The sequence below is a fragment of the Pan paniscus genome, chromosome 3 (genome assembly GCF_029289425.2).
Source record: "Pan paniscus chromosome 3, NHGRI_mPanPan1-v2.0_pri, whole genome shotgun sequence".
Lineage (NCBI taxonomy): Eukaryota > Metazoa > Chordata > Mammalia > Primates > Hominidae > Pan > Pan paniscus.
The window spans coordinates 147,247,751-147,275,567 of NC_073252.2; the positions used below are offsets into that span (position 1 = coordinate 147,247,751).

The 27,817-nt window shown below is 35.1% G+C and overlaps 1 protein-coding gene across 22 annotated transcripts in view; it reads right to left on the reverse strand.

The window, feature by feature from the left end:
* IQCM (IQ motif containing M) overlaps window positions 1-27,817 on the reverse strand; it is a 465,249-nt gene that overhangs the window by 24,214 nt on the left and 413,218 nt on the right. The window contains exon 15 of one of the 22 annotated variants that reach the window (XM_055111901.1): window positions 25,658-27,326. The exons of the other annotated variants lie outside the window; for them this stretch is intronic. Within the exon in view, the coding sequence (XP_054967876.1) occupies window positions 27,295-27,326 (32 nt within the window). The 3' untranslated portion in view covers window positions 25,658-27,294. Of the gene's footprint in view, window positions 1-25,657; window positions 27,327-27,817 lie in introns of those variants that run through there. 22 annotated transcript variants of the gene reach the window in all.

Here is a 27,817-nt window from a genome sequence, read left to right on the forward strand (position 1 = left end):
CCCTCCAACAAATTTAAGTACTTAATTATTGTATCCATCTATTTATTTATTTATCTATCACATTTCTAGTGTCTATTTCCTGCCCTGGGTTTTGACTGATACAGTATTCATTGTTTAAACTGCATTAGTGCTGCCTGATAGAAGTTCTTGTAGCTAATGCTTTTCAGACACTGTGTTGCTGATTTATTTTACAGTTTTGTCTCTCCATGAATTTCAGTCAATCTTCTTCATCCCATCCCCCTTTCTCAGTAACTTCATCCATTCACTACTCCAAAAACATCTTTGAAAACCATTTTGACAGCCAAGCCTAACAAACCCAAAATGATAACATTCCAGTTTAGGAATGTTATTTTGATAGAAAAAGAAATTCTAGAAATAGAATGTTCAAATTTTTATTTGTTGTAAGACACTTAAAATAATAGTGTTATTAATGAAAGGAAGTTTTGTTTGTTTGCTTTCCTGTTTTCTGATGTATTTATACTGGGAAACGTGTCCTGAGACCTAGCTCCCAACTCCTGCCAACCTTGACCTTCCACTCACCTTTTACCACTGTGGTTACTTGCTTTGCTGCTGTTGCTGCTTGATCTTGCCCTGAATGTTATGTTTCAAAAAAGGAGTTTAGGTGCTTTTACCTGATACTTGGCTTTTGCCATAAAATATAATTTTCTTCAAGACATGGATATAAAAACTAGAGGACAAGATTATGCCAAGTTCCTTGCCTCTGCCACATTTTCTTTGTGTGTGTGTGTGTGTGTGTGTGTGTGTGTGTGTGTGTGTGTGTGATGTTCTTTATTAGCAAAATTTAACAGAGAAGTAGCCATTAAGGTAGTCTCAAATCCATTCAGTTAAATAGCTCAGTAACTTCGTATCAAAGAATACATATTGGTATTGAAGCACCTTGCTTAATTTGTACTCAGCTGCAAACTAAAATAAATACCATACATATTTATATGTGATGGCTGTTGGGAAGAATATCAGAAGGGTAAACAACATTTGGGAAAACCAACAGGCATTTGTTTCTTTGTACCTGACCAAAACTACATTCAGCTGGTATTTGTGCTACTACATAGATGGGCGCCTACAGGCCATCTGATATTTCTGTTCTTGTCGTCTTTCCCTGTAGAAGGAAGGGAGGAAGCAGAGAGATCAAGAACTATGTCTAAGTCCCAGACACCATGATCAAATCAGAGAAGTCTAACACAAAGGAAAGTCCATATCACCAGGAGCTGGGTTAGTTTCTACTTTTTGTTTCTGGATGGCAATCAGGAAGAGGTTTGTAAAAATATATGTGTATATGTAGTAAACAATTTCTACTTTCAAAGTGTTTTAAACATTAGTTTGAAAAATTAATCAGGTTAATACATTTCTGTGGAAAGAATAAGCACTTTTTGTCATTGGTCTCTTTCCAGGTCTTTTACAAAAATATGCACTACAATTATCATTGCTATTTTCTTGCTGCTGTTTTTCCTAAATATTTCCATTTAATTCATTGATTCTTCCTTCCGGTTTATGTTTCTTCAAATTCAGATTGGAAGTATGAAATTTTCTCAGAAAACAGAATTGGATGCTTCAAGGTTATTTTGATTTAAACTTACAAATAATCATTTAATGAAACGAACAAACGTCTATTCAATTTTCACTGATAAGGCCAGAAATGGAATATTTAGGTATTTTGTTTCCAATGATTTATTATAAAATTTTACAAACATATTAAAATCATGGAAGAATTACACAGAGAAACCACCTAAATTGTACAATTAATATTTTGCTGTGTTTTCTTTATCATGCATCTCTCCATCTATTTGCTCAGTTTGGGAATTCTGTAACCACCTCAAAAGAAGAATCAGGTGAAAAACATTAGAAAGGGCGTGATTTTATAGAAATATTCCTACCCCACACTTAATAATGTTTTCATACATTTTGATTTTGCTTTTCACTATCCAAATTACAATAAAAATTTGGAAAATGTTTTAAGTGAACCCTGGGACTTTGTGACTCAGATCTCAATATTTTCTGCAGGTTTTCCCATGTTTTTCAATAAAGTAGGGTTTGTTGAGAAGTAGAGAAGAAAGGGTTATCATTGAGTATCAGACTAATATATAAAACTCCTTACATGCCATCACTCTGCCCTCAATTTTTAAATAATGGGATTTTATAAAAAGACTGAATAAAGGACTCTAAAGCGATAAACTACAGAGAGATACAAGATGCTATTGCCAAAAACCAGATAGCATTCAATTAGTTTTTTTTAAGGCATTCTTATCACATCTCCTCCTAATATTAGCTTTCTCAATAAACAATAGCCTGCTGCAATATTGCCAGGGTTGCCCAGCTGAGATGACAATGTGCAGTGACAGATGATTGGGATCATCCGAAACTGTTGATGTTATTCACAAATGGCACTCACTGGTCCTTTAGTATAGGAGATTATTTTATGACTCTAACATGAAACCAGATTAATATTTATGTGGTAAGACAGATAAGAAATGCATTTTTCTGCAATAAAAAAATTAAACATATTTTGTGGGTCCATTTTCAGCTACTAACTTTTATCTAATTGAGTCTGATATGTACATAAGATAATGAGCACACACATCTTTCTGCTCTTTGAAAAGGCTTTAAATCTTGTATGACTATTCAAGACCTTAATTTAGGCTTTCAGATTATATTTGCTTTAAATGAAGGAAAAATCAGTAGGGTAAAAAATATCTACAATTTAATATAATAATGCTACCACTCATACTGGGTTATGTCAATCTCTGGTTGTTAGACATATGAATTACTTGGTCACATGAAGCTACTGGGTCAAATTAAAGTTTATAATAATATTTTATAGACCATTCTTTTTCTCCAGAATACAGAAAATTTCTAGTTTTAAAACAAAAAATAAATAAGTCATTACTTTAATCCATCTAACAAAAAAGTATATTTTTAATATATTTTGAAACATTGGCCGATTTGATAGGATTGAATCAATTAACATTCTGAAAAAAAATTAAATTTTATTTAGATGCCAGAACTGAAATACAACATATTGAAATCTTTGGAATTTTCAATTCAAGACATAAAGCAATTACTAGCTTACGATAAACAAAACATTTCTGAAGATTATCTCCAAGGCCCTGAAAGGTCTGGCTGCTTCCTATCTTTCCAGTCTCATCTGGAATGATGCTTGCAGGATTTCCAGGTGAGTCAACTCTCTAGTTTCCTGCTACCTTATTGAGCTACTTCTTCTCAATATTTAGAGATTCTCCATTTTCTCTGACCTGGAATCATATTCTGAGCCTCAAACTGTCTTCTTTTTTCACTCCCTTGATGTCCTCATTCAGTACTGTGTCTTTAAATATCATGAATTTGTTAGTGTTTATCAAATGTATATTTCCAGTCTGAATATCTCTCTAAGCTCCAGATTTGATGGGGAAAGGGATCCTATGATCTACTACATATCCGGAAAATGTGGATCCTGTCAGTGATGTGCTATACTAGCAAGAGCAAATTCTATATGTCTCCTCCCAATTTTGCATTCAGAGACATGCGGGTAGCTTGAAATCAGCCATATTGGGAGTATTTAGCCCACGAAAATCAGCAAATGCTAAAAATCCTCACCTGCCCTTCCAGAGCTGGGTTAGCAGAACACAACTGCCTATCACATCCTGAAGAGGCCTGATATTGTTTGGCTGTGTCCTCACCCAAATCTCATCTTGAACTGTAGCTCCCATAATCCCCTCGTGTTGTGGGAGGGACAAAGTGGGAGATATTTTAATCATAGGGACGGTTTCCCTCATACTGTTCTCATGGTGGTGAATAAGTCTCACGAGATCTGATGGCTTTATAAGAGGAAGGCCCTTTCACTTGGTTTTCATTCTCTTGTCTTGTCTGCCAGCATGTGAGATGTGCCTTTCATCTGCTGTCATGATTATGAGGCCTCCCCAGCTGCACAGAACTGTGAGTCCATTAAAGGCTCTGTCTTCATCAGCAGCGTGAAAATGGACTAACACAGTAAATTGGTACCAGTAGAGTGGGGAGCTGCTGAAAAGATACCCAAAAATGTGGAAGTGACTTTGAAACTGGGTAACAGGCAGGCAGAGGTAGGAACAGTTTGGAGGGCTCAGAAAAAGATAGGAAAATGTGCGAAAGTTTGGAAATCCCTAGAGACTTGTTGAATGGCTTTGACCAAAATGCTGATAATGATATGGACAATGAAATCTAGGCTGAGATGCTGAGATGGTCTCAGGTGGAGATAAGGAACTTGTTGGGAACTGAAGCAAAGGTGACTCGTTATATTTTAGCAAAGCGACTGGTGGCATTTTGTCCCTGCCCTTTTTTGAGATTTGTCTGACTTTGAACTTGAGAGAGAGAACTTAGGGTATCTGGAAGAAGATATTTCTAAGCAACAAAGCATTCAAGTGGTGACTTGGGTGCTGTTAAAGGCATTCAGTTTTATAAGGGAAGCGCAGCATAAAAGTTTGAAAAATTTGCAGCCTGACATTGTAATGTAAAAGAAAATCCCATTTTCTGAGGAGAAATTCAAGCCGGCTGCAGAAATTTGCATAAGTAACAAGGAGCCAAATGTTAATCCCCAAGACACTATGGGGAGAATGTCTCCAGGGAATATCAGAGACCTTTACAACAGCCCCTCCCATCACAAACCTGGAGGCCTGGGAGGCAAAAATGGTTTCATGGGCTGGGCCTAGGGTCCCTCTGCTGTGTACAGTCTAGGGACTTGGTGCCCTGCATCTCTGCTGCTCCAGCTGTGACCAAAAGGGGCCAAAGTGCAGCTTGGGCCATGGCTTCAGAGGGTGCAAGTCCCAAGGCTTGGCAGCTTCCATGTGGTGTTGAGCCAGTGGGTGCACAAAAGTCAAGAACTGAGGTTTGGGAACCTCTGCCTAGATTTCAGAGGATGTATGGAAATGCCTGGATGTCCAAGCAGACATTTGTTGCAGGAGCAGACACTGATGGAGAACCTCTGCTAGGGCAATGCAGTAGGGAAATGTGGGGTGGGCACCCCCACACAGAGTCCTCATTGGGGCACTGCCTAGTGGAGCTGTGAGAAGAGGGCCGCCGTTCTCCAGATCCCTGAATGGTAGATCCACCAACAGTTTGCACCCTGCACATGGAAAATCCACAGACCCTCCATGCCAGCCCGTGAAAGCAGCCAGAAGAGAGGCTGTACCCCACAAAGCCATAGAAGTGGAGCTGCCCAAGACCATGGGAATCTACCTCTTGCAACAGCATGACCCAGATGTGAGACATAGAGTCAAAGGAGGCCATTTTGGACCTTTAAGATTTAACTGCCCTGCTGGATTTCAGACTTGCATGAGGCCTTTAGCCCCTTTGTTTTGGCCAATTTCTTCCATTTGGAATAGCTGTATTTACCCAATGCCTCTACCCCCATTGTATCTAGGAAGTAACTAACTTGCTTTTGATCTTACAGGCTCACAGGTGGAAGGGACTTGCTTTGTCTTAGATAAGACTTTGGACTGTGGACTTTTGAGTTAATACTGAAATGAGTTAAGACTTTGGGGGACTGTTGGAATGGCATGATTTGTTTTGAAATGTGAAGATATGAGATTTGGAAGGGGCCAAGTGTGGAATCATAGGGTTTGCCTGTGTCCTCACCCAAATCTCATCTTGAATTGTAGCTCCCATAATTCCCTTGAGTTGTGGGAGGGACCAAGTGGGAGACAATTGAATCATGGGGGCGGTTCCCCCATACTGTTCTCATGGTGGTGAATAAGTCTCATGAGATCTGATGGTTTTATAAGGGGAAATCCCTTTCGCTTGGTTTTCATTCTCTTCTCTTGTCTGCTGCCATGTGAGATGTGCCTTTCATCTCCCACCATGATTGTGAGGCCTCTCCAGCCACATGGAATTGTGAGTCCATTAAACCTCTTTCTTTTGTAAATTGCCCAGTCTCAGCTATGTTGAAAATGGACTAATACAAGGCCCAAGAAAACCAGGACTAAGAAGATCATGCATAATGAATGTGCTCGTGTGTGTGTGTATGTGTGTGTGAAAAGATTATTGTATTAGCAATTCTTTTAATGCTATTCCTTAAATCCATTCCTTCAGTTTATTAAAAGTAACTCTATACACACAAAGTCCCAAATCCAGATTGGCAGCTCAATTTGGTGGCCCAGAGATATGTAACCTATTATTCCAGATGTAATTACAAAGTTATGGCAATATGTGACGTCAAGGAAACAAGTCTAATTACTTTTAGGAAAATTTTGCTCATAATTATTGCCTAGATTAAGAATTTTATAATACTGGTGCTTCTAATCTCTCTCTGATCTATATGCTTAGATCAGGGAGGAGATACTAAACACAAACTGGCCAGATTCTCTTTCGGAAGAAGAGGGTCAATTAGCTGTTGGTAGCAATGTTGGAAAGTCATCTTTATATATCCTGTTTGACACTGCTGCCATAAAAACCCATGTGTTATGGGGCAGAGGAAATCAGGTATCAGGAAAGAGAAAAAAGTAAATGTGCAAAGAGAAAGAGTGCTAAGACATCCCAAAGTCCAGGAAAGAGAGGGAGAGAGAGCCAATTGACATTCTACAACTTCAATTCCCATGCAGCATAGTTTTATTAGGTTTCACATGTTTCCATTCTGTTCTCAAATGAATACCACTTTTGCTCAGAAGTTCTTATTAATAGTACTATTTAAGGTTTAGTTGAGAAAAAAGTTTCTTTAATATCCAGAGTTGGTATTTAATTTACCTCTTGCAATCTTTGCTTAGATGTGTAACAGTCATTTCAAAATTCACATGCCTAAAACTGAACTCCTGAATTTCCCCTAAAGGTGCTTCATTCACATTTCATCTTCTTCTCAGCTCAGTAAATTTCTGTATCTTTTTCAGGCTAAAACTATTTGACTTTGGTTCATTTTTTCTCACATAACTGTATCCAACCCCATAGCACGTCCTGCTGACTCTATTTTCTGAATAGAATATTCAGTCTGCACACTTCTTATTATCTTCATTGTCACCACCTCTTTCTAAGCCATTATTTTTTCCTGCTTGGATTATTGCAATAACCCTTTGTAGTCCCTGTTTCTGCCTCCTCTTCTCCCTTCAGTCTATTTTCTACACAGCAGCCAGATTAAACCATGCCATTCTACTGATCACCATGCCATTAAGCTTCCCATTTCTCTCAGGCTAAAAGCCAAAATCCTTATAATGGCATCTCCTCTTTCACTGTCTAACCTCACCTCCAACTATTCACCTCCTCGTTGACTTCTTTCCAATCACATAGGCTTCTCAGCTCTTTCTGAAACACTCCAGACACTCTCTTCTCAGGCCCTTTGCCTTTGCAGTTCACTCCACTTCTCGGGATTTCTCCTCAATTATCTGCCTAGCTCCATTACTAACCTTCAGGTCTTTGCTCAAATGTCAACTTCTGAGTGCAGTTTTTCCTATCATTGCATTTAAACTAAAGTATCACCTACCCCTAGGATGCCCTATCCATCTTCTAGCTCTTTCCCCCATAGTATGTATGTATGTATGTATGTATGTATGTATGTATGTATGTATGTATGTATTTTTAGATGGAGTTTGGATGGAGTTTAGATGGGCTCTTGTTGCCCAGGCTGGAGTGCAATGGCACAGTCTTGGCTCACTGCAACCTCCACATCCCGGGTTTGAGTGATTCTCCTACCTCAGCTTCCGAGTAGCTGGGATTACAGGTATGTGCCACCAAGTCCAGCTAATTTTGCATTTTTAGTAGAGATGGGGTTTCACCCTGTTGGTCTCGAACTTCTGACCTCATGTGATCCACCTGCCTTAGCCTCCCAAAGTGCTGGGATTACAGGCATGAGCCATCGTGCCTGGCCCTCCATAGTATTTAGAAGCCTGCATTTTCTTCATTTTTAATTTTTTTGTTTCTCTCTACTAAAATATAAACTCTTTGCTGGCAGGGATTTTTGACTATTGAGATCATAGCTGTTTCCCATGTTTCTAGAATGGTGCCTGGCATACAGTAGATGCTCAACAAACCGTTGAATAAATGAATAAGTGAATTCATATAATAAAAATACTTGTGGGGGTGCAGTTGGGGAAATGGCTGAATTATACAAACTATTTGTCTCCACTGCCCTATTTCAGTGGAATATTGCCAACTCTTTGCTCTGCTTTGTTCTATTTAGATTCTGCATCTGTGTAGATTTCTCTTCCAAAATTTGGGGATGTATAGTAATTTAGTCAGTGAAAGAGTTGTTTCCATGGATGCTTGGTAAACTGATTATAATGAAATTGGCACTGGGTCTTAGTTTTAATATGACACCATGGCATATTATAATTCTAATTTCCAATCTAAAGTTTCTCTAGTAGCGGAATAAGTACTTTCCCTGGACATTTTTTTTTCCTGCAGAACTTAGATAAAAAGCTCATGTTTTATTTGGCATCTGATCACTCACAGCAATCTTCTCAGATAAAAACACAATGTCAGTGAGAAGAAAGGAAAAACCTCCTGCCGAATAGAAGGGAATAATCCCTTGTAAAACTGTCTCTGGATGCTAATGAGCCAACAATAAAGGCCCTATTATGTAATTGTTTTGAGTGATATTGTTCACATTAAATTTCAGTGATGCCAAAGGCAGAATCACCCTGAGGCTCTGATACATCAGTTAGAATAATGACACAGATTCAAGCTCATCAATTTTGCTAATGGCTGGTGCATCTACTTTAGACCAGAAAGGAAAAACAAAAACTTGAGTTTTATTTTTAATCTTATTTTGACATTATTGGTCATATTCTTTAGCAAAAAAAAGAAAAATTATATTGAGGCATCAATACCCTGAAACAGGCACAAACATATCCCAATGAGACAATACCAGGATCAAAAGTATATGAAGTCCCCCTATCTGTCCACAGGCTGAAATAACAACACTTTGTCTTAAATTTCTTGTATCTTCGTACTCTAAGATTTTGATGTCTGGTTAGATTGGTAATTGCTTCCATTGCCATATGTAGACACTTTAAATAATGATATGGGTGATACAAACTGGGACAAAATGGATATTCAATATATTTTTGACTTTCTCCAGTATCTAGGAAACTTAGGTAATATCTAGTCATTAAATCATGTTTGAAATCATAAGTAAAAAACGAATAACTTAATGGCTCTCTAAGGATAATATGGATTCCGACAGGCACTAAAATTTTATACCACATGAATGTGATACTGTGATCAAGTGGACAGCATTTTGGTATATGCAATAAACCACATTTAACACAATCCTGTTTTTAAGTGTATAATTATGTCACAGACTGAGTAGTGATTCCAGAAATTTTAAAGTCTTCAGCTACAAAATCTAATATTACATTTGAAAGACTAGAACTTTTTGGTAAACTGTCTACTGAAGGGATCAGCTAAGGTCCTCTATGATTAATCTTCATATTCTCTATAGAATATTCCAGAGCATAAGCCGTGCATGGTGGCTTACGTCTGTAATCCCAGCACTTTGGGAGGCCGAGGGAGGTGGATCACCTGAGGTCAGGAGTTTGAGACCAGCCTGACCAACATGGAGAAACCACATCTCCACTAAAGATAAAAATTAGCTGGGCATGGTGGTGCATGGCTGTAATCCCAGCTAATTCAGGAGGCTGAGGCAGGAGAATCACTTGAACCCGGGAGGCGGAGGTTGCAGTGAGCCAAGATCACGCCATGGCCCTCTAGCCTGGGGAACAAGAGCGAAACTCCATCTCAAAAAAAAGAATATTCCAGAGCATATCCTTTATTAGATGTTCTTATAAAATTACAGTTTCTGTGAATGTGAAAATCATGTAGGACAGATGATAAAAAGTATATCTTCTCATGAAATTTGAGACTTGAGAATAACATTAGAGATTATCTTCCTGTACTTTTTTATATTATAGTTAAGAAACTGAGATTCAGTAAAGCAAAGTGATATGGATTTATATCAGAAGTTATAATTGCATTATATGACTGAAAGGGATCAGAAGAGACCACCCGAAAACATGTTACTATGGCATAAGAATTATGAATAGGCCACCCCAAAACATGTTACTTTGGCATAAGAATTATTTTGAGTTCAAAGCAACTGAGAAGCAGCAGATGAAGGAAGAATTCTCTGTCCTCCCACTTTCTAACTAAAAATAGGGCATAAATTTCCTTTTATGAAGGTTTCCTGCTCTCTTCTCCCATATCAAGAAAAAGAGACAATTCTTAATCACTAGAGACTACTCTTGTCACTAGAGAGTAGTTGGCATAAGAATATTTACTAAACAACCCTTACTTTACATTAGTTTTTCCATATTTTTACCTTCCCACAATTTACCGTTTTTAGAAGGCTAAACCTCTTTTTCTTTGTCTAGTCACTTTTCCACAATTTATCATCCTTTGTTAAAATGATTTATAAGCCCCTGGGTCTAACTACCTCTTAGGGATTTTAACTTCTTTTCTGTGAACCCCTCTCTAACTACACATGTAAAAATATTAACATCAATAACATATGTATGCCTTTTCTCCTGTTAATCTTTTTTTTTTTGTCAGTTTAACTTGCAAACCCCAGTTATAAACCTAAGAGAGTAGAGGAAATGTTTTTCCTCTCTTTTGACATCTCATGACACACTTGATTATTCGCCACTTGGTTAAATAGAAAACATTAAGAATTTCCTCATTATTATCTATTTCTGTGGTGTGTTTGTAATCCAGCTATTAGTGATTTAGCTTCTTTACTTTAAAAAATGCTTCATTAAAATTTTCTACACCATCCACTTCAGAGCTCCATTCCTCTACTCGCTACATGTATTGAGGTGATGATGAGGTGGGGGAGAGTTGAGGGGCGGGATTGCTATTGCCATTTATCCTAAAGGACTGTTTTAGAAAGATACTGGAGAGTGCCTACTGTTTTAATGATGTAGCACTAGCTATATTCCAGAGCTTAAATGTTAATGGTTTTAATCTGCCTCCATATTCATACTATTAGGCACCTACCTATATTACTTAGGGCTTACAAAGTATCAGACACTTGCTAACGAAGGGAAGTCACGATGCCTTTCCTTAAAGGCCTTACAATCAAATATGAGGAGACAGCCGAAAAACGAGTACAATGAAGAGTTTATAGACACCATGGTAGCAGCCTGTGCCAGAATAACAGGGACAAAGGCAGAAGTAGACAATTGTAATAGGGTAAATTGATGAAACGCAATAGAGGTGACCCTTGAGCTCATGAAAAGTGGCTTGTTAAGGGGAAGGTGATAAGTAAGTTATGCCACTTTTGTATTGGTGGATCAATTACAAATTTATATTAAAAACTCCTGGAAGCCAAAATCTTTCTCCTAAAATACAGATCCATATATCCAACTGATTTACTTGACAAATCTATCATGCTTGACATGCTCAAATACAACTTATGATCTTTCCTTACAAACCTGGTCTTCTTTACTGTAGATATTCCATCCTATGTCTCAAGTCAGAAATCTAATCTCGACTCCTCCATTATTAAACCACTGCCAAGTATTTTCCTGTTAATTTTACCCCCCAAATATCTTTCAAATAAGTTGAAGTTCTTCAATTTTCTTCTTGACTACCATAATTCAAATTATGATCATCAACCACCTTTACTATTACATTACTTCAGTAATTAGATGAATGCCTATCATATACTAAATGCTTAATAAATATATTTAAATGAATATATTATTGACTGAACTACGTTCCTTTCATTCCCTTTCCTTACTCTCTCATTCACTTTTCCAGAGGGAAGGCATAGTGATCTAGTCAGCTCCTTAATGTGATTTTCCTATTTAAAATCCTTCATTGGCTTCTCACCTCTTAAAGAAAAGTCATAATAGTAGGACTTAGAAGGTCCTACATAAATGTATTGGTTAGTGCTCCATCTTGTACAAAATAAGATAAGAAATGTGAGTTTGTGCACCTGTAATTTACTATTACTGTATAGCATGTTCACTGTGATGACACCTCCAGATTGAATAATTGAAAACTCTGGGTGTCATGTACTTCAATGGATGCCAGTGGAGAGAGAAGAATGAGGGAAAGTGGTAATCTCATGGGCACATATTTTTGAAAATAAAATTTTAATCGCAATTATTTTTCAAACACAAAGTATAGAGAACATGTAACAAACTCCATGTACTTATTACATAGATCAGTTATCAATATTTTGCATTCTAAATGTTTAGTTGAAGTATTTTAGAGGCAATCCTAAATCTCATGCCACTTAATTTCAACATATTTAATTATACCTTTTAAAAAATGAAGATTTTTTAAAAGGTATACTTTTAAAAAGTGCATACTGCAATTGTCATTATCATAACTAACATAAATAGCAAGAATTCCTTTGTATTATCTGATATGAAAGCCATATTCAAAACTTTTCATTTGTCCCAAAAAACTATCTTTTTTACACATGGGTTATTAGAATTAGGATCCAAACAAGGTCCACACAGTGTGTTTGGTTATGTCTTCTAAGTCTCTTAATCTCAACCATTCCTTTGTCAGGTTTTTTTTAAAATTTCATCCCATTGACTTGAAGAAATTGGGTCAGGTGTTCTATAGAATGTCCTATATTATATATGTTTCTGTTTGATCCTCTGTGGTTTCATTTAACTTCTCTTACCAGCAACACAAATTTTCTATCAGCTGTCAGCTCAAAAGGTTTTAATAGGTTCAGATTTAATACCTTTTTGTATCTCCCTTTACCAAAAACTACATAAGTGATGCTGTATATTTCATATAGCACCACAAATCAGGCATACAATACCTGGTGGTCTACCCCTTAGTGATGCTAAAATAGATATGGATTCGATTAGTGTCTTAGTCCATTCAGGCTGCTATAACAACATACCATAGATTGCGTAACTTATAAACAACAGAAATCTATTTCTCACAGTTCAACACGGGGAAGTCCAAGATCAAGGTGTTAGCAGATTCAGTGTCCGGTGAGGTTCCACTCTCTGATTCATAGATGACACCTTCTAGCTGAGTCCTCACATGATGGAAGGGGCAAACAAGCTCCTCCAGCACTAATCCCATTCATAAGGGCTTCATCCTCATGACCTAATCATCTCCCAAAGGCCCCTACCTCTTAATATCATCACCTTGAGGGTTGGGATTTCAACATATGAATTTTTAGGTGACAAAAACTTTCCGATCATAGCAGGTGGTGACAAATGGATCCCTCTACTATAGAATTACCAATCAGTCTTTTACCCAATAGCTTCATTCTCTGGTGATCTTTGTCCAAATTAGGTTTCTTAGGGGTTACAAAATGGTGATTTTTCTAATTCTATCAATTCTCTCATATTTATTTGCTGGAATTTCTTTTCAAGAAAAACTTTCTTTTATCATTCAAGGCTTTTGGTTTGCCCTAAAATATAGTTCATATAGAAAGCTGCATTATTTTTAATTATTTTCCTCTGATAATAGAAACTGGTGCAGGGCCTATTTCTTTTTCTTTATAGCTTTATTTCATGAACCATAAATTTCACTCCTTTAAAGTGCATAGTTCAGTGGTGTTTAGTACATTCGAAATTGTGCAATCTATCATCATAGTAGAATTTTATAACATTTTCAACACCCACCCTCCCAAAAAGCCCACCCATTAACAGTCACCCCCTACTACCGCTACTCCTCAGCCTTAAGCAACTGATAATCTGATTTTTGTCTCTATGGATTTGCTTATTCTGAATATCTCACATAAATGGGATCATGTAATATTCCATTTTGTGATTCTCTTCTTTCACTTAGCTCAACATTTTCAAGGTTTATTTATGTCAAAGCATGCATCAATACTCCATCATTTTGATTGCTGAACAATATTCCATTATACAGAAATAGCATATTGTGTTTATCCATTCTTCAGTTGATGGACGTTAGGTTATTTCCATTTGGGAGCTATTATGGATAATATTGCTATGAATAGTTGTTGATGAGTTTTATACTGACTTATGTTTTCATTTTTCTTGGGTAGATATCTGGAATGGAATTGCTGGGTCACATGTTAGATGTGTGTTTATCCTTTCAAGGAAGTACAAACTGTTTTCCAAATTGCACCATTTTACATTCCTACCAGTGACATATAAGTAAGTCTTCCAATTTCTCCATATATTCATCATGGATATATGAATACATTCATTAATACCGACTTTCTTATTTTGCCATGATAGTGAGCGTGAAGTAGACTTTCACTATGCTTTTGATTTTCATTTCCCTAAAGACTAAAGATACTGAGTGTCTTTTCATATGCTTATTGGACACATACATATATGTCCAAATATATATATATGTATAATATATATATTATATATATAATATTTATATACATAAATATATATATACATATATACATATATACACATATATAGGCAAAGAATATATATATACACATATATGGGCAAAGAATATAAAATATATATATATACACATATATAGGCAAAGAATGAGGATAGTCCTTTCTCTGATTATATATGTCCTTTCTCTGACATATATATATATATACACACACACACACACACATATAATCAGAGAAAGGACTATCCTCATTCTTTGCCTATTTTTAAATTAGGTTGCCTTTTATTATAAATGTTCTTATATATTGAACACAAGGCCATTATCAGAAATATAACTTGCAGATATTTTTTCTCCCAATCCGTGGGTTGTCTTTTAACTTTCTTGATGGGTGCCCTGTGAAGCATGAAGTTTTAAATTTTGGTGAAGCACAACTTATTTATTTATTTATTTATTTGTGCTTTTTTTGTCTCATAGTCAAGAAACCATTGCCTCATCTGATATCATAAGGATTTACTCTTATGTTTTATTCTAGAAATTTAATAGTTTTCACCCTTATGGTTATGCATATAATGCATCTTGAGCCAATTTTTGTGTATGTAATTTTGGAAGGGATCCAAATTCATTCTTTAGGCATGTGGATACACAGTTGTCCCAGGATCATTTGATGAAAAGGTGATTCTTCTCCTACCAATTTTTGTGGCAACCTTATAAAAATTAATTGATCATAATGTGAGAGTTTGTTTCTGGGCTCTTAATCCCATTCCATTTATTGATATGACTATCTTTATGCAAATATCACAGTCTTGATTACAATGCTGCTATAAAGACACATGCACACGTATGTTTATTGTGGCATTATTCACAATAGCAAAGACTTGGAACCAACCCAAATGTCCAACAATGATAGACTGGATTAAGAAAATGTGGCACATATACACCATGGAATACTACACAGCCATAAAAAATGATGAGTTCATGTCCTTTGTAGGGACATGGATGAAATTGGAAACCATCATTCTCAGTAAACTATCGCAAGAACAAAAAACCAAACACCACATATTCTCACTCATAGGTGGGAACGGAACAATGAGAACACATGGACACGGGAAGGGGAACATCACACTCTAGGGACTGTTGTGGGTTGGGGGGAGGGGGGAGGGATAGCACTGGGAGATATACCTAATGCTAGATGACGAGTTAGTGGGTGCAGCGCACCAGCATGCACATGTATTCATATGTAACTAACCTGCGCATTGTGCACATGTACCCTAAAACTTAAAGTATAATAATAATAAATGAAAAAAAAGGTTTAAATCAAGAATCCTCCAATTCAAATGGGTGTTTCAACTTCATTCTTCTTTTTCAAGATTGTTCTATTTTTGGTCCCTTGTATTTCCATATGAACTTTAGAATCAGCTTATGAATTTCTAGAAAAAAAACTTAGATTTTATATGGATTGCATTGAATCTGTAGATCAGGTTGGAGAGACCACCATCTTGGTGGCAATGCTGATCTGTAAACATGAGATGTTTTCAATTAATTAGATCTTATTTAATTTATTTCAACAGTATTTTGTACTTTCAGTACACAAGTATTGTACTTATATTGTCAGAATTATTCTTTTAAAAACATTCACTCTTTGTGCTATTTTAAATGGAATCGGTTCCTTAATTTTGTTGTTTAATTACTAATTACTGATATATAGAAATACAATTGGATTTGTATATTAATTTACCTTGTATCCTGGCTGAATTCATTTAACAGTAGGATTTTCTTTTTATGAGACTTTATCATCTGCAAATAGAAATAGTTTTACTTCTTCCTTCTCCATCTGGATATCTAGATGCTTTTTTTTTTCTAATTATCCTGGCTAGAACATCAAGTGCAATGTTGAATGGTAGCAGTGAGAATATCTATCCTAAAGACATTTCTGATCTTAGGGGAAAAGTAACAATTCCTTCTCCATTAAATATTATGTTAACTATGGGATTTTCATAGATTGGCTTTATCAGGTTGAAGAATTCCCTTACATTCTCAGTTTGTTGAGGGCTTTTGTCATGAAACTGTGTTGGATTTTGTCACATAATTTTTCTGCATTGAGATAATCATGTGGTTTTTTTTCTTTATTAATATTGTATAACGCATTAATTGACTTTCAGAAGTTAAATCAATCTTGTTTCATGGGTTAAATCTCACTTGATCATGGGGTGTAATCTTTTTTACAAGCCACTGGATTCAACTTTTTAGTATTTTGTTGAGGATTTTTTGCTTCTATATTCACAAGGAATATTTGTCTGTAGTTTTGTTTTGTTTTTTTTTTCTTTATATCTGTCTGGTGTTGGTAATACTGGCCTCACAGAATGAGTGGGAGAAATATCCTCTCCTCTTCTATTCTTGACTTCAAAAGATAACTACAAAGCAGAAGTAATCAAAGCAATGTGATACTGGCATGAGGATAGACAGAGATAAATTGAGTAAAAATTAGTTAGATAAGAATTGGCATTAATTCTTCTTTAAATGTCTGATAGAATCCAACAATGAAGCTTTCTGGACCTGGGATTTTCCTTATGAGAAGGGTTTTAACTAGTAGTTCGATCTCTCTACTTGTTTAGGGCTATTCAGATTTTACATATTGTTGGGGGGTCAGTTTCAATAGTTCATGTGTTTCTGGGGATCTGTCCATTTTATTGAAGTTATCTAATTTGATGGCATACAGTTGCTTATAGTATTCTTTTATTATTCTTGCGTCTATAAGGTCAATAACAATAGCCCCCCTTTTATTCTTGAATTTAGTAATTTGAGTCTTTTTTTCTTTGTCTGTCTAACTAAAGATTGGTAGCTTTTGTTGATTTTTTTAAAAACCAACTTGTGGGTTTTGTTGAATTTCAATATATTGTTTTCTATTATTTATCTCATTTACTGTATTTCTTCTCTGACATTCATTATTTCCTTTCTTCTTCTTGCTTTGAGTATAGTTTGCTCTTCTACTTCTGGATTCATAAGGTAGAAAATTAGGTTGTTGCCTTGAAATCTTTTTAAATGTAGGCATCTGCGGTTATATAAATTTTCCTCTAAGCACTGCTTTAAGTTTCAGTATGTTGTATTTTTATTTCCATTTGTCTCAAAGTATTTTCTAATTGTACTTGTAATTTCTTCTTTGATTCATTGGCTATTTAGGAGGCTGTTATTTATTTTCCACATAATATGAATCTCCCAAATTTTCCTGATGTTGATTTCTAATTTAATTACATTTTGGTCAAATAACATATTTTGTCTGATTTTGATCCTTGTACATTTATTGAGGTTTATTTTCTGGCCTAGCATTTGGTCTATGCTGAAGAATGTTCCATATGCACTTGAGAAGTATGTGTATTCTGCTGCTGTTGGCTGCTTTGCTCTCTAGATGTCTATAAAGTCTAGTTGGTTTAAGTGTTTAGGTTCTCTATTTCCTTGTTGATCTTCTCCCTAGCTGTCTACCCACTACTGAAAGTGGGAAATTGAAGGCTCCAAATATGATTGTTCAGTTGTCTATTTCTCCCTTCAATTTTGTCAGTTTTTTTTCATATAGTTTGGTAGTTCATTAGTAGGTGAATGTATCTTGTAGATATTCTTTTTGGCAAAATATTAACTATTAGCTTGTTTTACAAATTTGAAATCAATGACTGAAATTCCTGTAAGTGATTCTATTCACATTTTTGGTTGGGCAAAAATAAATGGAGATACATAAGCAAGGAGGTTGAAGATAAAGCAATACATAAAGCTATAGCTAGCCAGTGGTGATTTGTTAATCTCTATCAACTGTAACCAAGCTTTGCAACCGTAAACAGAACTACCATCATCATATAATGTTTTTGAAGGTGGCAACCTCAGTAGAAGAATGGACTAGATTAAAATCTGTCCATGGGGAAAAGGAAATGACATAGATACATGTCTGACATGACCTGAATACTAGGCAGATTTTTTTTTTCATTGAGTACATATACATAACCTAAGTTTTTCCCTCATGAGTTTAATATTAAAATTTATACTAACTCGATGGTTCCAGAAACTCCAGACTCAGAAATTAATTTATATTTGTTCCATGCAAGGGGTGTCCCAGAAGCCTGGAAAGAAGCCAGGGCAAATCTTTGCCAAGGGATTTATAAACTCGGAATCCAAAATTTACACAATGCTCCAGGAAAAAGGCCACCATCAGTGAATGCAGAACACTGAGGACTTACTCTCAAGAACTTCAAATTTTAAATATATATGAGACATAATGGGAATTAATGAAATTTTAAGGAATATGATTTGAACCAAAATATAAACAAATATTTGGGAGTTGTGGCTCACACCTGTAATCCCAGCACCTTGGGAGGCTGAGGTGGGAGGACTGCTTAGGCTAGGAGTTAGACACCAGCCTGGGCAATAAAGTGAGGCCCTGTCTCCAAAAAATAAAAACATAAAAACATAGCTGGGCACAGTGGCACATGCCTGTAGTCCTAGCTATTCAGCAGGCTGAGATGTAATGCTCATATGAGCCCAGGAACTTAAGGCTAGTGAGCTGCAATTGTTTCACTGCACTCCAGTCTGGGCTACAGAGTAAAACCCTGCCTCCAAAAAATATATACACATATATAAATAAATAATAAAATACTATTAAAATATCAGGCAATGTGAAATAATTAGATTTCTGGAGATTAAAAATATAATGATTGAAATTATAAACTTCCAGTTGATTTAATAGCAAAATAGATACTGTTGAGGAGAAATGAGCAAGCCATAAAAAAGTGTTGAAAAAATTAGCCAGAAGGTAGAGCAGATGGAAGATATGAGAGAGAAAATAGGAAGAAAAGAATGAGAGGTTTCAATATAAACCTAACGGAAGCATTTTTTTTTAAAAGAATATAATGGAAAAGATAAAATATTCTAAAAAATAGTGGATAAGAATTTTTAAGAACATAAAGATATATAGAAATTCAAGATTCTCAAATCCCAAATAAGATAAATAAAAATGGATACACATCTAAACACTGCTTACTGAAGCTGTGGGGAACCAAAGACCAAGAGATTTTAAAAGGATTAAGGGAGAACAATATAGTTACAACAAAAACGGCGGCAATGATAGACCCATATTAATATTATTAACCAAGAGAAAATGACTGTAGACCAAGAATTAAATGTCCAGCTTAAGTATCATTCAAGACCAAATGAGAATAGAGATAATTTTAGAAAATAAAAAATGATAATTACTTATCATCAACAGCCGCTTAAAATTTTTTCTGAAAGATATATTTCTGGAAAAAGGATTCCAAAAGGAAAGTCTGAGATGCAAGAAGAATTGGTAAGAATGAGCAAAGAAAATGGAAACAACAAAACAAAAACCTCTAAACAAATGTTGCATGGATAAAACAATAAGCAGGGTGGATCTAAAAACACTGAACAGTAGTTTCCAAATTAAGAGGCAGGATTTCACATGCATTTCTTCATTGTGTTCTCATAGTCAGTATTGCTCTTAGCATGTCCAATGCCGTACTTACTTCAATTTATTTAAGCATAATGTCTTTTTATTCATTTTGTTTTCTTTTTGTGAGTTTTTTGGATAATTTAACATATCTTGGTTATCTTACTGCATTTATTTTGATGAGTACATTGAAAGCCTATATAATTGGCTCATATCTTAAATGTCTGAAAATTTTTCTTTCATTATTTCTTTGATAATCTTCTCTTCATTTTTTGAATCTTCATGTTTTGAAACTGTAATAATGCAGTTGTTCTTCAGATTAATCCTCTAATTTTCTTATATTTTGTTCCCAATTTTTAAAAATCTGTTGTGTACTTCATCATTTTCTTTCAGAGACATTTATCTTGCAAAAGTATTATTTTAATGCTCATTATATTATTGATTTCCAAGCAATGTTTGGGTTCTCTGTTGTACTGCGCCTAATTTATGTACCTCCTTAGGTTTGCGCAGTCACACCTGCCTATGGAGAGAGTCCTGGCAGGTCATCTCACTTTCTCTTCTGATATAACCAGATGTCTCGATTTCCCTGGGGGTGAGGATCAGTCTCTACGGCCTCCAGGGTGCTTGCCACAGTAGGAATTCTGACAGGTGGATGCCCAAGTCCTGCTCAACTAAAATCCAATGCCACTACTTGAAAACTGGCGTGAAGGGCAAAGGATCTAGCTTCCACAGTAGCAATTACATCACACACTCTGAAGAGTTAAAAGATTTACTATAGTTTTGTATATCTAATCTCTTCATCTTGGGGAAATATTAATTTGAATATTTTTTACCTAGTTATTCATTAACTTGTATCAGAAAAAGGAACTGAAATGCTTCTAGAGAATTTGTTTGATAAGCAGTTACACTGCCATGAGGTCATATCACTCACTCCAGACAAGCTTATTTTGTTTTTTATTGGCCTATAATTTTACTGATGTGAAAAACATCTTAGAAGGAGACTCCACCAAATAAAACCTAGCTAAGGGAATAGGAAGAACACATGTCCACAAATAGATATCTAAAACTTTCCTACTGAAATCTAAGAATTCAAAGGAGGCCAATTCAAATGGGAAAGATGTCATGAAGTAAAACATATAAACATATCTATAGCTAACATTTGTTTTGATCACACGTTCCTCTAGGAAACACATGGCAACTAGGAAGAAAATCCTATTTTCGTTGCCAGCAGTTAAAAGGCTAACCTGCCTTAGAATCCAAAGTATTAGGGGTGTTGTGTGTGTTTTAAAACTAAGAAGTGCCACTTTACACAAATGGTAGAGATTTACTTTTACAGTAATAACTGTTTCTATTACAGAAATATCATTTGCTGAACATGGCTTTCAGGCAAAACACCAGTATGTGGATTAATAGACTCAGGTCCAATTAGAATGCTGCTCTTTCGAGAATGATTTACATATGAGCATGACGGATTAAATGTTTTATTGAAGCATAGTTTGTTTTATATGACAAAGTTTGGGAGATATAAAAGTATAAACAGGAAGGAATCCCAAAGGGTTATGTGTTGCTTCTTTCTAACCACTGGGGAATTGCACAGCCCAACTGACATGTGGTTGTCTTTGCCAAAGAAAAGGAATGAATCTAATGTTATTCTAAGTAGCTCACTTCGATTAGCTACAACCATTTCTATCAGGAGACAGGAACATATTTTGGGAACAATAAAGTGCTATGCAAATGCTGGCTGTTATAATTAGTATTAAGACCTATTCTCTATTCCCAGAAGGGAAAATGACTAGACATTTTGCATCTTATAAAAATCCTTGTAACCCTGAAAACACTAATATGTTATTTCTTCAGCTTTCTCTATACAAATAAAAATCCAGTTTTACTTTTTCCCAATTAGCGTTACTTCTGAGTTGAATTTAATTCTCCCTGCTAGACAATGGCCAAATTTACCATGCCACAAATTTAAAACAAGTAGGCAATTAGCAAAAAATGACATGATTTTTGTTAAATTTCTATATTTTTAGTTTTTTAACAGATAAAGGTCAACATGTCAATCATGTCTAATATTTGCATTTTAATTTTTTTACATTAAATTATGAATATTTTTAACATATAGAAAATCGAAAAATACTACAAAAAATACCTGCATCATCAGGTGGTCAATTTAATTCTACAATTATTAGCTTAATTGAATTGTTATAGTTGTCCCCCAAATGTCTATCCATAATCTTTAGGTAATTATTTTAATTAGTTTTTAGCTTATCTCTCCATTTGTTTTGAAAAATAAGTACAGGTATACATATAATACATATATTTTATATAAGAAAATTTTCTATATGATAAATGTTCTTACCATAATTTTAAAAAAAGAAAAAAAATACTACTAGACACTGATATGCAGAAATTACCAGGACACAATTTTAAGCAAACAAAACAAGCATACATTATACAGCTCTACATCTTGTTTTGTTTGCTTAATATTGTATCCCAGTGATTTTTGCATATCAGTATATAGTAGGTCATTATTGTTCTTTTAAAAAAATTATTGGAAGAACATTTAACATGAGGTTTACCCTCTCGACAAATTTTTAAGTGTACAATATGTTGTTATTGACTATAGGTACAGTGGATCTCTAGAGCTTATTTGTATTGCTTGACTAAAACTTTATTCCTATTGATTAGTGATTCCTCATTTATCTCTCCCACTAGCCTCTGGAACTACCATTCCACTCTTTGATTCTCTTGAATCTGACTACTTTACATACGTAATGTAAGTGTAACCATGCAGTATCTGTCTTTCCATTACTGGTTTATTTCTCTCAGCATAATATCTTCAAGGTCTATTCATGTTGTCACATATTGTAGAATTTTCTTCTTTTGTAAGGTTGAATAATGTATATACATTACATTTTCTTTACTCATCTGTTGATGGACATTTAGGTTGTTTCCACATCTTGGCTATTGTGAATCATGATGCAATGAACATAAGAATGCTCATATCTTGGAGACACTGATTTCAATTCTTTTGGTTATATACCTAGAAATAGGATTGCTGAATCATGTAGTAGTTCTATTTTTAATTTTTTCAGGAACCTCCATGCCATTTTCCATGGTGTCTATACCAATTGGCATTTCCACCAACAATGTGCAAGTGTTCCAGTTTCTCCACATCCTCCCCAACACTTAACAATTTTTTCTTTTTTTTTAATGATAGCCATCTTGACAGGAGTGAGGTGATCTTTCACTGTGGTTGTGAGTTGCATTTCCCTGATGATTAGTGATGTTGAACATTTTAAAATATACCTATTGGCAATTGGTATAGTTTGACTCTGTGTCCCCACCCAAATCGAATCTCGAATTGTAATCCCCAGGTGTCAAGGGAGAGATCTCATGGGAGGTGATTGGATCATGGGGGTGATTTCCACCATTGCTGTGCTCATAATATGAGTGAGATCTCATGAGATCTGATAGTTCAAAAGTGGCACTTCCCCTTCAGTCTCTCTCTCGCTGCCATGTAAGATGTGCCTTGCTTCCCCTTTGCCTTCTGCCATGATTGTAAGTTTCCTGAGGTTTCCCAGGCCATACAGAACTGTGAGTCAATTAAACCTCCTTTATTAATTACTCAGTCTCAGGCTGTTCTTTATAGCAGTGTGAAAATGGACTAATACAACAATTTTTTAGTCTTTTTTGGAGAAATGTCTAGTAAAGTTTTTAGCCCATTTTTAAATCCAGTTATTAGGGGTTTTTTTCTTTTTCTTATTTTGCTATTGAGTTGTGGCAGTTCCTTATACATTTCAGAGATTAACCCCTTATCAGATATATGGTTTGCAAATATTTTCTCCCATTTCATAGGTTGCCTTTTCACTCCCGTGATTGTTTCCTTCATTGTGCAGAGCTTTTTAGTTTAATGCAGTCCTATTTATTTTTGTTGCTTGTACTTTTTGTGTTGTAACTATGATATTATTGCCAAGATAACGTCACAAAGGTTTTCCTTTATGTTTTCTTCTAGAAGTTTACAGTTTTAGGTCTTACATTGATTTTTGTGTATGGTGTAAGAAAAATAGGTACAATTTCATTCTTTTGAATATGGGTATCCAGTTTTCCCAACACCTTTATTGAAGGTGTTGTGTATTCTTGGTGCCCTTATTGAAGATTAGTTGACCATGTGTGGGTATAATTACTTCTGGGCTCTCAGTTCTGCTCCATTTGTTTATACGTCTTTGTAACAGTACCATCCTATTTTGATGCTTTGTAATATATTTTGAAATCAGAAAGAATGATACCTCTAGATTTCTTTCTCAAGATTGATTGTTTATTTGTGGTCTTTTGTAGTTTCATATGAATTATAGAATTTTTTTCTTTTTCTATGAAAAATGTCATTGGGATTTTGATAGAGATACATTGAATCCATAGGTCACTTTGCTAGTATAGACATGTTAACAATAAATATTGTATCTTCCAATCCATGAACACAGGATGTGTTTCTACTTTATGTGTGTGTCTTGTTTCTTTCATCAATGATCTATAGTTTTTCAGTATGTTAGTCTTTCACCTCCTTAACTAAGCTTTATTCTTTGTGATGTTATTGTAAACAGAATTGTTTTCTTAATGTACTTTCTGGATAGTTTATTATTGCATTGTTTTTTGACAGATTAATGTTCCAGTGTGTAGATGTACTATACTTTATTATTATTTTTTTTGAGACAGGGTCTAGCTATGTTGCCCAGGCTACAGTGCAGAGGCACACTAATGGCTCACTGCAGCCTCAAACTCCAGGGCTCAAGTGATCCTCCTGACTCATTCTCCTGAGCAGCTGGGACTACAGGCATACATCACCATGCATGGCTAGTTTTTGTTGTTGTTGTTTTGTTTTTATTTGTTTGTTTGTTTTTAGTAGAGACAAGGTCTCACTATGTTGCCCAGGCTGGGCTTGAACTACTTGGCTTAAGTGATCTTCCTGCCTCAGCCTCCCAAAGTTCTGGGATTACAAGCATGAGCAACCGTGCCTGGTCCCATATTTTATTCTTGATGGATATTTGGCTTATTTCCAATCTTTTGCTGTTACAAATAATGACATAGTAAATAAACTTGTGCACATGTAGTTTCATACTTATGAATCGAGTAACATTCATAAATATTCTCAAGGCTCTTGTCTCTGAGTCATATGGTGCCTCCTTCCATTCCTTCAGGTCTTTTCTCAAACATCATCCTCTTAGTGAGGTCTTTTCACACCACCCTACTTAAAATAATGACTCCTCCCTAGCAGGTTTTGGTTCCCACTGGAATTAACATCCATGAGAACTACAGATAATACAACAAACAATAGCTTCATAAATACATATTAATTAGACGAAGTGGAAGAATAGGGAACACAGGAAGAGAGACACAAGGCCAGGAGGAAGGGAGGTTGGGAGGAAGGGAGTGAGTGAAGAAAAGATGAGAAACAAGACAAGAAAAAAAGAGTGATAGAAGGAGGGTTATAGCTCTACCTCAAATAGCAACAAAAATGTAAATATAAAAGACACTAAAAATAGATGAAAGGCATTTGTAATTACATTTTTTAAAAGTACCATTTCTTTGCACTCACCCTGTTCTTCAAAAATGGGCAACTTCTAGTAATGATTAAGAGCACAGACTGTGGAGTCAGATTGTATGGGCCTGAATCCTGCCATCTTCATGTTCTGAATGCAACTTCTGGCAGGCTGCTTAATTACCCTGTGTCTCAGTTTCCTCATTTGTAAGACAGAAATAATAGCTTATTTTACCTCATGGGGTTACTTATAAATTAATATATGCAAAGTGCTTAGCACAGTGCCTAAATCGTAGCAAGTTCTCTTCAATAAATTCTAATTGTTATCCTTTTTGAGAGAGTATATGAAAAGGCTAGAATTTATGTAGAAAAACACCCTGTCATTTTAAGGGTGGATGCACACACATACACACACAACAAATATTTCATAATTTAATGAAATACAATTGCAGACTCTGGATTGGCTGTAGAAAAGCATTATCAATACTTTTGTTGCTTATGTTTTTTAACTTTAGAAGCTAAAAATCTCTACTACTCAATTCTCTGGCCTCCACTGCTTATGATGTCATGTAACACTATTATGGTCAATGAGAGAAGAGAATGTGAGTAGGTTAGAGTCCCTGGGACATCAGGAATAGGTTTGTTTTTTGTTTGTTTGGGTTTTTTGTTTTTTCTTTTTGCTTCTTCCTACATCCTTCTGCTTAGAACATGGACCTTAAATTATAATGGTACGTGAGCTATCTTAAGGCGAGAAGCTTAAAAACAAAGCCTTAAAAGTTAAAGGTGAAAGAGTGGAAAATAGGGGCAATGTGAGTGCCTTATGGCACCATGGAGTTATGGCACTAATTCTAGATTGTCTACATGCAGACTTCACGTGGCATGAGATACATTTATATATTTTAAGAGCTGCCTTTCTGGGTTCCACTATTTCCAGCCACATACATTCCTAACCAATATAAATAGAAATCAAAATAAAAATCTTAACATAATGTTTTTGTTTTAAATTCAATTTTTGATAACTTGTAGTTGAGAATATGAGAGAATATTCAGAAAAAAGAATGACAGGTTAATACCACCAGCCCTTCTGTATATTAAAATACATTATGAGGCAAGAATAACTAAATTAATATATCATTGAGTGACAACTAAATGATAGATTAATGGCATAATATTAAAGTCAATAAATATCAAAAAGTTTAACATGATAAATTAGGCATGGCCAAATGATGGTGAAGGAAAGAAGCACTCAATAATTTTTAACATTATTAATGGAAAAGAAATTAGGTTTATCCACAAATCTCATGTAAAGCTGTATAGACTAATTCTTATGATAGACTATGTCTACAGAAGGAAACCAGAGGGCCCTGTCATATGTTATTGCTGTATACTTTGCTGTAGTACTTTTCACATCTATTAAAAGGGGTGACTTGCTTGTTTTTTATCAGCAATTCCTAAAAGAGTGTCTGTGTGCTCAATACATTCACAATAAATAATTTAACGCATATCTCTTTAGATCTTTCTAGCTGTGCTAAATTTAGATGAATAAGATAGGCCCACCCTCAAAAACCTTACAACCAGGAGAAGGGATACGATGATGTAAGTCCCCCCAAAAAGATAATACAAGTAGAATGTTACAGATGTCTAAGGCAGATGCAAAGCAAATATTCTATAAATTCACAGTATTCAAATTAATTCAAGAAGACATAGGGAAACATTTATGGTTTTGCCAAATAAGAAAATAAATATAACTTTTAAATTCATGTATATTATTTAGAATGGTCTTTATATTTTAGTGGCTGACAGACTTGAGAATCCAGTCCCTACCAGTAAACACTTCTAAAGAGAGAGAGAGACAATCATTTTTTCACACAATTTCAGGAGATTCAGAATTTCCCTGATATTTGACCATAAACACTTAGTTAAGGACCATATATATTTGATCCAGATATTTGTAGTCCAGTTTTTTAATCAATATTTATGTGATAAATAAGTTGATTGTGTCACTATATAGACTAGCAAACATCTCATGGAAATATATTTACCTTTGCTGTGAAGATGACCAGAACAATGCTGCAGATTCAAAGTACAATGAAAGTATGATTTAAAATGCAGGTATCAAACATTACATTTCAATGGTTAGGTAGATATTTTGCTTACAAAATGAGTTAAGAAAGTATAATAATTTTAGAGTAATGAATCTGTTTCTGAATGATTATTTTTCAGCACTGCTAATGAAAATGACAACTTTCCCAACAAATACTCCATGAAAACTTAGCACAATTTGAAGATTCCTTTTATAAAGGTTGATTAGATTCTAGGATATTGAGAGCATTTTGTCCATGCAACTTTAAACATTAATTATATTTTTAACACAAAACTATAATGTTCAATTGGATGATGTGGAAATAGAACTTTTTATAGGGAAATGTTGATACACGGATATGAGTTGTAATTTTTCATGACAACTCTATGGATAATTTGGTCTGAATTATAATATTTTTCTTGCAGTTGTTATTGCCATTGACAGAGGTGAAAAAAGAATAGAAATAATACATTCTTGA